Source organism: Engystomops pustulosus, chromosome 7, assembly GCF_040894005.1.
Source record: "Engystomops pustulosus chromosome 7, aEngPut4.maternal, whole genome shotgun sequence".
Lineage (NCBI taxonomy): Eukaryota > Metazoa > Chordata > Amphibia > Anura > Leptodactylidae > Engystomops > Engystomops pustulosus.
In genome coordinates, this window is record NC_092417.1 from 82548750 (window position 1) to 82562244 (window position 13495).

At 42.3% G+C, this 13495-nt stretch overlaps 1 protein-coding gene across 5 annotated transcripts in view; it reads left to right on the forward strand.

Moving 5' to 3' along the window:
- ZFPM1 (zinc finger protein, FOG family member 1) overlaps positions 1-4008 on the forward strand; it is a 74939-nt gene extending 70931 nt beyond the window's left edge. For all 5 annotated transcript variants that reach the window (XM_072117103.1, XM_072117104.1, XM_072117105.1 and 2 more), the window contains one exon: positions 382-4008. In XM_072117103.1, the coding sequence (XP_071973204.1) occupies positions 382-2636 (2255 nt within the window). In that variant the 3' untranslated portion in view covers positions 2637-4008. The remainder of the gene's footprint in view (positions 1-381) is intronic.
- Positions 4009-13495: the final 9487 nt, after the last annotated feature.

Sequence of the window (13495 nt, forward strand, 5' to 3'; positions counted from 1 at the left end):
CCTGATATCAGCCATTTGCAATTAGGGAGTTGTTGTGTATGAGCGTTGATCCCTCCACGATCATTATGCAGTCAGATATGTTCAGTGCAGAGAGCCCTCAGAGAACTTCACATTCATATATTTCACTGATACTAGCTGCTCCTGTTATTACGCTCCACCACCGGAATAATCATGAACCACACGGGGGGGGGGGGGGGATACAAGCTATCATTAACTTATGATGGTAATTAGAGAGATTCCTGTCACTCAATTATGATAATGGCTCAGTTTATTAAATTATTTAGAATAATAATATTTACAGTGCCCTCCATCAGGCCCAGTTGGTGCAGTCCTGTAGTCCTGGTTCCTCCTTAGTAAAAAGATCTCTTTTCTTGTCCACAGCGGTTAACCAGAGCTCATCCTCCAGTCTTCTAAAGTGCAGCCTGTGTGGATATTTGGCAGACGGACTGACCAGTCTCCAGCAGCATGCCATCATGCACACTACATCTTCCATCCCCATCATCACACAGTCAGTCCAGTCTCCGCCAGAACCAGAAAAAGAGCAGCCACCGGAAGTCCTGAAAAATGGTGATGCTACTTCTTCAATTTCGCCTCGATCAGGAAGCGAGGATCCTCTGCTCAAAGTTAAAATTAAAGAGGAACCAGAACCTCTTATGCCTATTGGGGAGTCTGGTGCTGGCAGCCCTGAAACCACTGATGCATCAGCACTAGTGTCATCCCCAGCTGTCAAAATAAAGACTGAAATGTCAAGCCCAACACCTGGGTCTAGCCCTGTCCCCAATGACTCAGGATTAGCAGCCGGTGGTGGCACGGTTATCATGCCACACTATGTCTTTGGACATGAAGCAGCTTCTGCCATCGTACCACAAGCTTCTGAGATACTGGCAAAAATGTCTGAGCTAGTACACAGCAGGCTGAAACAAGGGCAAGCTGTTAGTCCTGCCGGCTTTTCAGCAAGTACAGCACCCAAGGGTGCAACATGTTTTGAGTGTGAAATCACCTTTAATAATATCAATAATTATTATGTTCACAAAAGACTTTACTGCTCAGGCAGGCATGCAGCAGATGAGAGCCCGGTCAGTGGGCGCAAGATTAAAGTGACACCAGTGCGAGCCACAGTGACTCCTGGCACTTCTTCTTTGCCTGCTGTTGATGACCAAGGGACAATACCACCACAGGAAGAAACTGGAGGAGAAAGCGGTGCTCCAGTTGTGTCAATTAAAGTTGAAGAGGGCGTTGGTACAGAAAGCGAACCTACAGGGAGTGGGCATGTTAGTGAAGGCAGCCAGAGTCCCAACTCCTTAGAGGACACAGATGAAGATCCAAATCGCACTGTGTGTGAGGCTTGCAACATTCGATTCAGTAGGCACGACACCTATGTAGTGCACAAACGATATTATTGTGCCTCACGCCATGATCCTCCCCTTCGTCGGTCAGGTATTAACAAGACTGGCCCACCATACATGCCTCAACCTACTCCACGAACACGCAAACGGCGAAAGCTTTATGAAATTCATGGAATGGCGCAAGCAGAGGTGACTCCTTCAGCAATGCTTCCTCTTAACAGAATAGAGGCGCTGCCCATCATACAAGGCCTCTTACCAGCTACTTCTGTACCCTCCCCAAGTTCCAGCCCTGATGCTGCTGATGGCCCAATAGACTTGAGCAAGAAACCTCGTCTTGTGGTTGAGGCTCCAGTGCCATCTCCTGCTGCAGCAGTGGTCCCATTGACGGACTACCATGAATGCACCGCCTGCCGTATTAGCTTCAATAGTCTTGAAAGCTATTTGGCCCACAAGAAGTTTTCTTGCCCTGCAGCACCTTTACAACAGAAGGCTCTGCAGCAACTACAGAAAAATAAAACGCCTGTCAACACATCTACAAAGATTGGAGAAGACATAGTTAAGGTGAAAGTTGAGAGGCGAAGTCCGGGATCTTTGAGTGAGTCCACTCAGGCTATTGCTGTGTCCTTTACCTCCATTCCAGACACTAAACCCATTCTGCAGTACCCCCCTGCAGAAGAGGCATCTCTTTCTTCTACAGCCACATGCCCCTACTGCCCTCCAAATGTAGCCATCCGAGGAGACTTACTTGAACATTTCAGAAGCGTCCACGGTCTTCTATTGGCAAAAGCTACCCCCGGTCACCGCCTACAAGGCACATTTATGGAAGTGGTCCTACCTGCACGAGCGCAACCAAGTACTACATCAGAGGGCAGCTTGCCCAGTCCACCTGTGTCATCTGCTTCTCCGTTGCAAATGCCAAGAGACAATACAAACAGCAAGGATGCCTCGTCATCGTCATCATCATCGTCTGCTAATGGTAGTCCAGTTTCAAACTCCACTCCACGACCAGTGTTAACCAGCACCCCTCGACCTCTGTTGCCAAACTCTCCAGCACTTCCTCTCAATCCACTGGTGGAAACTCGACGAGAAGATGGGCTGAGGGCAACTACCCTTGCTTTTCTGCCTGGTGATAAAGCAATGCAACCCCCCAAGTCTGGTGTGGCTACTCCTTTGCCAAATGGCAACCACAGGTACTGTCGTCTCTGCAACATCAAGTTTAGCAGCTTGTCAACCTTCATTGCCCATAAAAAGTACTACTGTTCATCCCACGCAGCAGAACATGTCAAGTAACCTAAACTGGAGACTTCTTAAGAATTTGTTGTAGAGCACTAAAGCAGCTGAGCAATCTGAGGACACTGAGGTGCATTGTGAACACAGAAGGTGTCTGTGCCATTTCAAGTTCAGCCACAGGATTAGAAAATTATTGATAAAAAGTAACTGTTGTCATATTGACACTTGAATGAATCTGTGGTATCCCCAGGAAACATGGCCACTGTTATTGAGACTCTATAGAGATATAACCCTATATAGGCCATCAGGTTGTGCTGCTTCCTGTACCCCACAGAGAAGATACACAGGACCTCTCCTCTTAGCCGTTCAATCACAACAGTACACTCAGTCCCGCTGCACTCCCTCACATTTCACACCCGTTCAGGATTGCACTGCAAGTAAAAAACTAAGACTGTCATGCCAATTTATGTAGTGAATGCCTCCTGATTCTGAAGCACAATAACTGTTACAAAGAATGAAACCATGAAGACAAGTGTGTGTGTCTTTGTTACAGGGCGGGGGAAGGGAATACCTTTTTCAGTAACTTATTTTTGAGATGTATTTAAAACAAAGTTGAAAAGAAGAAAAAAAAATCTACTGCTTTCTTTTTGTAGTAAAAAGTTCATAAATTTTGAAAAAAAAAACTTTGAATCCAACAAAAAAAAAGATTTTATTGGGGAGGGAGAATAAGGTATTTCCTATGGGATCCTTTTTAAAGTTCTGAGCAGGAAGAGACATCAACCCATGTCTCATGATAGAAATACTATGCCTTGTGCTTTTTTTCATTTTTTGACTGGGGGAGGGTTTATGGCAAAAACATGAGATGGGGATGTATTTTGGGATATTTCCCCACACTAGGGACTGGCACTGCTGCTTCACTCCCTACACAAGGTCAGTGTTTTACTTTTTATCCCAATACTGTACGTTGCTTTTGATTCTTTTTGCAACACTGGTGGTCAGGCAGCATGGCAGGTGATCTATTTACATCTGAAGCACCCCTTTAGTATGAAGGAAAAGGGGTATCCTTATAGAGATGCCAGTGGTAAGTGTTCTAGAATTAGAATATAAGGGCACTTAAGTTTACAAAGCGCATTACGTCCTACAGTTCTATTACGCCACAGAAATTCGGAGGAGGACTGGTCAGAAGCACTGTCCCCCACTATCACCCCCACCTTCTGATCACTGCTCCATTTTTTTGTATTTTGTACATGGCATTATATACATGATGAAAACTGGAAAAGAAAACAAGTTGTGTTTAAAATAGACCTTAAATATATTTATATATTAATATAGATACCAAGAGCACTGATTTACAAATAAACACACATTTCTGGTGACTAACAAGTGTGTATAATTGTGTACAGAAATAAAGCCTGTGTATATTGTCTCTTCATTTCACTTGTGTTCCTCCCTTCATACACTGTTACCGATGACACTGACTCTTTGTGAGATTTTGGAGGGCTACTTTCCAGGATAGTCATACATGACTCATTACAATGTACAAATACCTGAACGGGCAGTTCAAGGATCTCTCCAAAGATCTTTTTATACCTAGGCCTGTGAACAGGACAAGGGGGCATCCTCTGCGCCTAGAGGAGAGGCGATTTTACCACCATAGACAAAGGTTCTTTACTGTACGAGCAGTGAGACTGTGGAACTCTCTGCCGCAGGAGGTTGTTATAGCGGACTCTATGTACATGTTCAAGAGAGGCCTGGATGCCTTTCTGGAGAGAAAAAATATGGGTAAAAAACATTTTGTTAATGTGATGTTGATCCAAGGAGTTATTCTAACTGCTATACAAGGGTCAGGAAGTAATTTTTTCCTACTTTGGCCCAATAGAACTCAACCTTGAAGTTTTTCTTTTTCTTGCTGTCTTCTGAATCAACACTCTGGTTAATGGGTTCAACTTGATGAACCTGCATTTTTCCAACCTTATCCATTGTAAAACTATTAAAACATGTACATTTCATTTCAGTGCTTAAAGGAAACCTACCACTTGTAGTGGCAGGTTTCCGATGGCAATACCGGAGCTTATTTTAGTTAGTGTTTTAAACCGCGGTATCGCGGTTTAAAACACTTTTTAAACGTTGTAGCCGGCGCAGGCAGGTACGCGCTCGGCGCTTACCGTGCACGCGGCTCTCATTCACTTCCTATGTAGCCGCGTGCACGGTAAGCGCCGAGCGCGTACCTGCCTGCGCCGGCTACAACGTTTAAAAAGTGTTTTAAACCGCGATACCGCGGTTTAAAACACTAACTAAAATAAGCTCCGGCACCAGCTCACCCTGAGCTGGCGCCCGATATTGCCATCGGAAACCTGCCACTACAAGTGGTAGGTTTCCTTTAAAGGTGTATTAGCATATTGCACATTTACAGCATATCCACAAGTTGACATGTGCTGAAAGGGTCTAGGCTGAGATGGGAACCTATTAGTAGATCTGTGAACATGGGAACCCCCAATCAAAGATGCTATGTGGATACACAGTGCTTGGTAGTTTATTACTCCCAGAGGAAAACTATGGTTTATGGGAACAGCTGAAAATGATAGGTGAATGAGGTTGTGGGCAGAGCTTATTGGCTTAGGTGGCACCACTTGTAAAAAGGGGCAGGGCATAAGGGGGGAAAAAAAAGATCTGTATGTACTCGAGTATAAGCCGAGTTTTTCAGCACAAAATTTGTGCTGAAAAACCCTAACTCGAGTCTATAAAAACAATTACCACTATACTCACTTTTCCCACGCCCCGTAGTTCTTCTTCTTGCTTCCAATGCTCCCTTGCCTCTTTGGGTCATTCGGCTCCTCTTTTGGTCCTTACGCTCCTCTTCGATTCCGACAGCTCACAAAAAATGATGTCGGCAAGCGGCTGATGTCATTGTGCGTGCCTGCCGAACACGAAGACCAGAAGAGTGCCGAACGACCCGAAGAGGAGCCAAAGAAGACAAAAGGATCCGGAGCAAGAAGAGCACCTACAGGGGTCGTCGGAAAGGTGAGTATAGTGTTAATTTTTTAACACTGTGATACAGGGGCTGGCTATATACTGGGGGGGGGGGGGGGGGGCTGTGACCAATGCATTTGCCACCCTCGGCTTATACTCAAGTCAATAGGGTTTACCATAAAATTAGGTACATCGGCTTATGCTCGAGTTTATACGGTATATATAAGTTGTGAGTCTCAGCATGGGGGAGGAGGGGGGTCAAAACCACCTCACTGGGCCCCAAACACACTTTAACCAATATTTCCATAATACAGATGCCATATATTGGTAGGTACTGGTTCTATTCAGTCCTCTGAAAATTGAATAGTTTTAGTACACAAAAATATAGTGCTGTTAAGGTGAAATCTCTAATATTTTAATTGACTCTTCAATCTGACCAGACCACAACCACTTCTATCAGTTGTGTCTTGTATATGTAAACTTATATTTGGCAACATATATTTGGGGACTTATTTAGAACCCCAACGAAAAGGACAGAAAGCAGTCAAAAGGATGTCTTCAATTTAAATCCTTCTAATCAGGCATTTAGGAGTAGTAGTTCTGTATTATGGCCATATGTGCACGATAGAAGTAGTAGTATGGGGCTGTGTCCCGATGTGTATGTTAGCAGTAGTAGTACTGTATTGTACCCTTATGTGCAGGATAGAAGAAATGCTATATTTAATGTAGGATTGATGTAGGATTGATATAGCGCTCTCTATAAACAGGATAGGAGTATCATAGTTTATAGGGTTGAAAAAACATGCATGTCCATCAAGGCAGGCTATTCCACAGATTGACAGTTCTCACAGTAAAATAGTCCGTTCGCCTCTGGTGATTAAACCTTGATTTCTCCAAACGGAGACAGTGCCCCCAACTTTTCACCATATTTTTTGTGTGGACCATTCATACATTTATACAAATTAATCATGTCCCCTCTTAGTCGTCTCTTTTCCAGAATAAATAAATCTAGTTGTTTTAATCTTTCATCATAACGTAGACCCTCCATACCCCTTATCATTTTTGTGGCTCTACGTTGAACCCTCTCCAGCTCCAGGGTATCCTTTTTATGGGCCGGTGCCCAGAACTGGACAGCATATTCCAGGTAAGGCCGAACCAATGCCTTGTACAGTGGTAATATTACATCCCTATCCCGAGAGTCCATACCACTTTTGATACATGACAAGATCCTACTGGCTTTAAAGGCAGCTGATTGACATTGCATGATGTCATTTCATTTATGATCTAGTACCCCCAGGTCCTTCACAACAAGGGACTCTCCTAGATGTACTTCCCAAGGACATATGTTGCCTGTGGATTATTAGCCCCCAGTAGTACTCTGCTGTACCCATTTATGCAGAATATGGGTAGTAGTCTGCTGTGCCCAAGTATGGATGACATGAGTAGTAGTACTTTGCTGTGCCCATATATGGATGTCAGAAGTAGTAGTACTTTGCTGTACCCTTATATGAGGGAATTGAGTAGTTGTACTGTGCCCAAATATGTAGAAAAGTTAGAATTGTGCAGTACTCAAATGTAGTAAATGGAGAGATTACTGTGCTGTAGTAAGAGTCAGTAGTACTTCTGTATTATGCAGAGATATGTATCAGTATGTCTGTTGCAGTCTTTCTAATGTATATTTGTAAGACAGATGTTTTCTTTGATTTGTACCTTCTTCAACCACTATTTAACAAATTAGAGACTTTTTGTCAGAAAACAAAGTACAACTGACCCATAGTAACTTTATACATGTTTTAAAATGTGCCTTAAAAGTCAGAAGAAAGTATGTGCAAAATCACAACACCCCAAAAAAAACCAACATGTTCTTATGTATTCAAGACAGAGATGGATAAGAACACACAACTTTGAGGCAGCAGAAATACAATGATACATGTGCCCCATAAAAATTACTTCAGAAATCTCCCTGATGCAGTTCTCCCTGTTCAGGAACTTTGGAGGACTGTCACAGGTCCTGGATGCTGTAAATTCAGCCCTGCCTGCAGGATGATAGGGAGCAGCATCAGGGTTGCAGACACCTACTATAAAGCAGGACCTGACACCTAAATACAGTTTCCCTTCATGTTGTGTGAGGCACAACATGGAGAACCTACTTACTAGAAGAAAAAAAAAACCTGATACATTACTACTATATGGGATGGAGGGGGCGGCATTCTATATCTCGCCTCAGGCAGAAGAGCGCTTACATTCATCCCTGTGTAAATGTACATGTATGTTGGGACCCACCACACATGTATAACTAAGGAGTGCATACCTCCCAACATTTCTGGAAGGGAAAGAGGGACAAAATGGCGGCACAGGTAGCATAATATCATAATAGTAATCATTGTCTCAATTATAATAATAATAATATTAAATACATTTATATCCAGGCTGGGATTTGAACCCAGAACCTCAGATTCAACCTGCCATAAAGGCACAGAACCACTTCCTACTAGGCTATGAGCGCATTAGTTATCTATAAATAGATTTTTTGTAACTAAGAGCTGTTAACTGTTACTGTTACACTGTGATCCAGACTTAATGCACTGGAATATAGAAAGGGATCTTCTCAGAGATTATTATTATTATACATCTCCATAATAATAATACTAATAATAATTGTCTCAATAATTACAATAATAATCTCTGAGAAGATCCCTTTCTATAAACCAGGGCAAAAAGTCTGTGTCACAGTGTAACAGTAACAGTTAACATCTCTTAGTTACAAAAAGACAACTTCTGACAACCACTGAGCTTATAGCCTAGTGGATAGAGGCTCTGTGTCTCTATGGCAGGTGGACTGTAGAGGCTCTGGGTTCAAATCCTGGGCTGGGTAAAAATGTATTGAATTAGAGATTTTGGGGTAGATTTATCAAGCTGTCTGAAAGTCAGAATATTTCTAGTTGCCCATGGCAACCAATCACAGCTCAGCTTTCATTTTTCCAGTGCTCATGAATATTTTAAAGAGAAGATGTGATTGGTTGCCATGGGCAACTAGAATTATTCTGATTTTCAGATGATGTGGTCGTGGTCTCTGCCACTAACCCCACACATCTCTCAAAAAGGATTCCTTGCCCGATGTCTGCTCTGGGGAAAGCCTTAGAGATGTAGACACCATATATGGTCAGATGGTGGTATCTCCCTGATGACGTGGTCCCTGCTCTGAGCTAACCCGAGACTTCTCTCAAAAGGATTTCCTGCCCGATGTCTGTAGAAGTCATTCAGTACCGCAAGTTCTGGCTTTGGAAGTATATACTAGCTGGGACAACCCCAGCCAGTGCGGGACCTGGAGGGAATATCTGGGATAATTTCCCAGCTGCCCGTGATGGCAGGGCAGAGGTAAAAAAACTGTGACTGTTCCCCCAAATCCAGGACATTTGGGAGCTATGGCAAATGTACATGTATGTTGGGCCCCACCACACATGCATAACTAAGGAGTGCAGCAGGACTCCACTAGTGCCACTGCTTGCAGCTCTATTTGCATCATAGTTGAAATCATGGGAGTGAGCATATAAAGTTGCAGGGTCTGGAGCCATCATCACCTTGCCACCTTGTACCCGTCATAGTTACGCCTCTGTCATTTACAATACTTTCTGAATGGAGAATGCTTTTCTTAGCAATAGCTAAGCCGTGTCAGCCAGGGTGACCATCTCTTTTAAAATATATGTTACTATAGTTTTGTAATAATTGCAGAGGTGAGACCTGCACCACATACATTTAGGAAACATTCTTGGATATGACATAAATGTGTAGGAATGAAAGACATCTTTTGAAATACTAAAATACTCAACTAGTGTTGGTTTACTTTCTGTATGGTACCACCAGGGAGCAGCATTGAGCTGCATATAGTTTTACTCTTTCTGTAACATGCAAGGACTGTACTGGAAAAATACAGAATACTAAATGATGTTACTGGAGATGTTTCAGCTCAATATGCTGGGGTCTTTATTCATTTTTGGATGTGAGATGGCTGAACCACTTGTGATAAGAGTGAAGTGGGTTTGCAGTTTTCAAGTAGGTATGTGACTCAAAAAAGCCCCCTTTAACCTAATTGTATTTGGGCTTCTTGAAAGTCATGCTTTATGTCAAGGAAGCTGCCTTACAAGGTAGTCAAAAAAAGAAATGTTTTCCTTATCCCATCCCAGAAAACCTGTTTGCATATTTCCCAGAATCCCCAAGGTGTAACTCTTCACACACCTGCAAGGCTACCTTAATTGGCAAGGTCTCCAATGACCCATTCACTTACACAGACCACACAACTGACTGGCTTGACTAACAGGTCTCTAAATGGCAACTGGAAGTAACCTAACTGGGCAAGATGAAACCGGAGAGAAGCAATCCAGAACGCTCTCCATTCTCCATTGGCACCACTGTTGGGAAAACCTTTTTTTGGCACTGTGGTCGGTCCATGCAATCCAGCCACATGCAATCAGGAATTCACAGTCATTTTAATTAGCCTTTAGGGTTTATATTCAGTTTTCTAGTTTAATCCAAAAGAAAAGTTCTTGCTCATTTGGACTTAATTGGCAATTCACACTTAGTCCATTACACACCCTTTATGAGGATATTTTCTTACCTTCTTTTACAGCACCCAGAGGTAGAATATAAAATATCCCTTCTTGTATTAAATCTTCAAAGTTAAATCTCACCTGTTTAATTATTGGGAATTGACAGTCATATGCAAATGAGCCTGAGAGGAGTCACTGCTAATGGTTGGAGGGGAACGACACCCATTTCTTGAGCTCTATATTGCCTAGGCACTATGCTTTTAGTATCATATTACAAGAATCTCATTGATAAAGAAGGCAGGTGAGCTGCTGATAAAAATCCAGTTCCTGACCTATTTCTTTAATGGCCTGCATCTCCAGTTCTGTACCTTACAGAACCACTAGTAGGATGTGATTTGAAAGAGGAATTTATTATCTTAAGAGAGGACATTTCACCACCAGACACATGTTGTGATTGGCATATCATTCTGTAGGGGCTGCTTCACAGATTCAGGCACATTTTTAATACTCTTCCTAACCCCCATGGTAGCTGAGATATCAGTCCTGATATCTGACCATTGCAATCCTCTCCACTGTCAGAGAGGGGGTACTGGAGCATAGGATGGGGTGTGTTATGCTAAGTACTTTCACATTGTCCAGTCAGCAGCAGTGTCAGAGAAGATGCTGTGTACCTACGCAGGTTGATCTTGCCATGCTGATTTGTCACATTGCTGCTGTGCAACTGTCGCCCATTAGCATTGCTAGACACACAGAACACGGCTCACAGGAGCTTACAGAGTGACCTGAAGAGCAGGAGACAGACACTGGTGATGACTGACTAATGAGCAATGGATAGATTAGTATAGGAATCCCTATGCAACAAGAGAATTATTCACCGGAAACATTGTGACACTAGGCCACAAGCATGTTCTATAGCTGTAGTCCATAGGCAAGGATCACTTTCTACAGCAGTAGTCACTTAGCCGAAGCTACTGCTATAGAACATGCTCAGGGCCTAGGTGGCTACTGCTATAGAACATACTCAGGGCCTAGGTGGCTACTGCTATAGAACATACTCATGGCCTAGGTGGCTACTGCTATAGAACATGCTCCGTGCCTAGTTGGCTACTGCTATAGAACATGCTCCGTGCCTAGGTGGCTACTGCTATAGAACATACTCAGAGCCTAGGTGGCTACTGCTATAGAACAGTGATTTTCAACCAGTGTGCCGCGACACATGGTCGGTTGTGCCGTGGGGAAAGTTCCCCAAACTATGGTGCCCCCTGTGTTTTGTTTCCCGGCGATGCGCAGTCACGGCTTCTTACAATGTAGGAGACATGTACAATAACACATGCGCAAGCTTTGAACCTCGCGCGACAAAATGACGTCACCGTGGCCAGCGCATCATCCTGAGAGCGGAGAGACTCTCGCATTTGCCAAGGTAATGCCCACCAATAATGCTGACTATGTGAGCTTTTGCCTGAGTATATGAACTGTTGGCAGAATACTCAGCATATGAGCTGGTACTTTTAGTACTCCAGCAGTATACTGCATATAACAATGAGAAATGTAAAATGAGAAATACTATAGTCATGAGGCTGGAGTACTACAAGTACCAGCTCATATGCTGAGTATATGAGCTGGCACTTGTACTCTGGCCTCATGGCCATAGTACTTCTCATTGTACCCCTTTATTTTGCAGTATATGAGCCACATAATAATCAGCACCATATACTAAAAACAGGGAGAAACTGAGAACTGTTGAGGAAGAGCTTTGTGTGTGTCTTTCCACCATTCCTGCCAGGATATCCCTTTTGTGTTCATCGAAACAGGCCCAGGTTTCACACTGAGTGAGTAAAATAAATTTAGAATCTATATTATTAACTATATGTATAATATGACTGTTTTAGTGTAATTTTGTGCTATTTTGGTTGGTGGTGTGCCCCAGGATTTTCTAAGTATAAAAAGTGTGCCGCGGCTCAAAAAAGGTTGAAAATCCCTGCTATAGAACATACTCAGTGCCTAGGTGGCTACTGCTATAGAACATGCTCAGGGATTTAGGGCAGTTGCTATGTAACATTCTCATTACCCTGGGTAAATATTTTTGTGCCACAATGATTGACGTTTATAATCGCCTTGTTGCATATGGATTATGTCCATATATACAAGAAGATAGCTACTATAATACTGTTCCTATGTACAGGAATATAACTACTACAATACTGTCTCGTATGTACAAGAATATAGGCACTATAATATTGCTCCCTATAGTGCCTTATATTTGCCCCCCTTGTTCTTTTCTACCTTTTGCCACATCCAAAGATATAAAAAAGATATAAAATTGTAATTTTTGGTTAAAAATCGACAAGTGGGACACAATTGTGAAGTGGAACAAAAATTAATGGATATTCTAGACGTTTGTGAAAAATAATAGTATTGCACGGCCCACTTTTCAGTTTATTTTTTACAAACGTTTTAAATAACCAATAAATTTAGTTCCACTTCATAACTACAATTTTATATCTTTATGTTTGAAGCCTGAAATGTGGCAAAAGGTAGAATATTTCAAGGGGGCCGAATACTTTTCAAGGCACTGAATATACAAGAATATATCTACTTTAATACTGTCCCCTATGTACAAGAATATATCTACTATAATACTGCCCCCTATGTACAAGAATATAACTACTATAATTCTGCCCCCTATGTACATGAATATAACTACTATAATACTGCCCCCTATGTACAAGAATATAACTACTATAATACTGCCCCCTATGTACAAGAATATAACTACTATAATACTGCCCTCTATGTACAAGAATATAACTACTATAATACTGCCCCCTATGTACAAGAATATAACTACTACAATACTGCCCCTATGTACAAGAATATATCTACAGGCATAGGTTACTTCCAAGATAGGGTCTGTAGGTTTGTTCTTAAGTTGAATTTGTATGTAAGTCGGAACTGTATACTTTATCATTGTAACCCCCAGCCCAATTTTTTTGGGTCTTGGTGACAATTGGATTTAAAAAATGTTGGATTCTCAGGATTAACAATAAAGCTTCATTACAGACGCCTGTGATAACTGTTATAGCTGTTTATTGTAGCCTAAGGATAAAGTACAGTAAATTACCAACATCCAGAGGTCCGTTTGTATGGGTCGTATGTAAGTCAGGTGTTCTTAAGTAGGGGACCGCCTGTACTATGATACTGCCCTTTATGTACTGGAATATAACTACTATAATACTGCCCCTATGTACAAGAATATAACTACTATAATACTGCCCCTATGTACAGGAATATAACTACTATAATACTGCCCCTCATGTACAAGAATATAACTACTATAATACTGCCCCTATATACAGGAATATAACTACTATTATACTGCACCCTATGTACAGGAATATAACT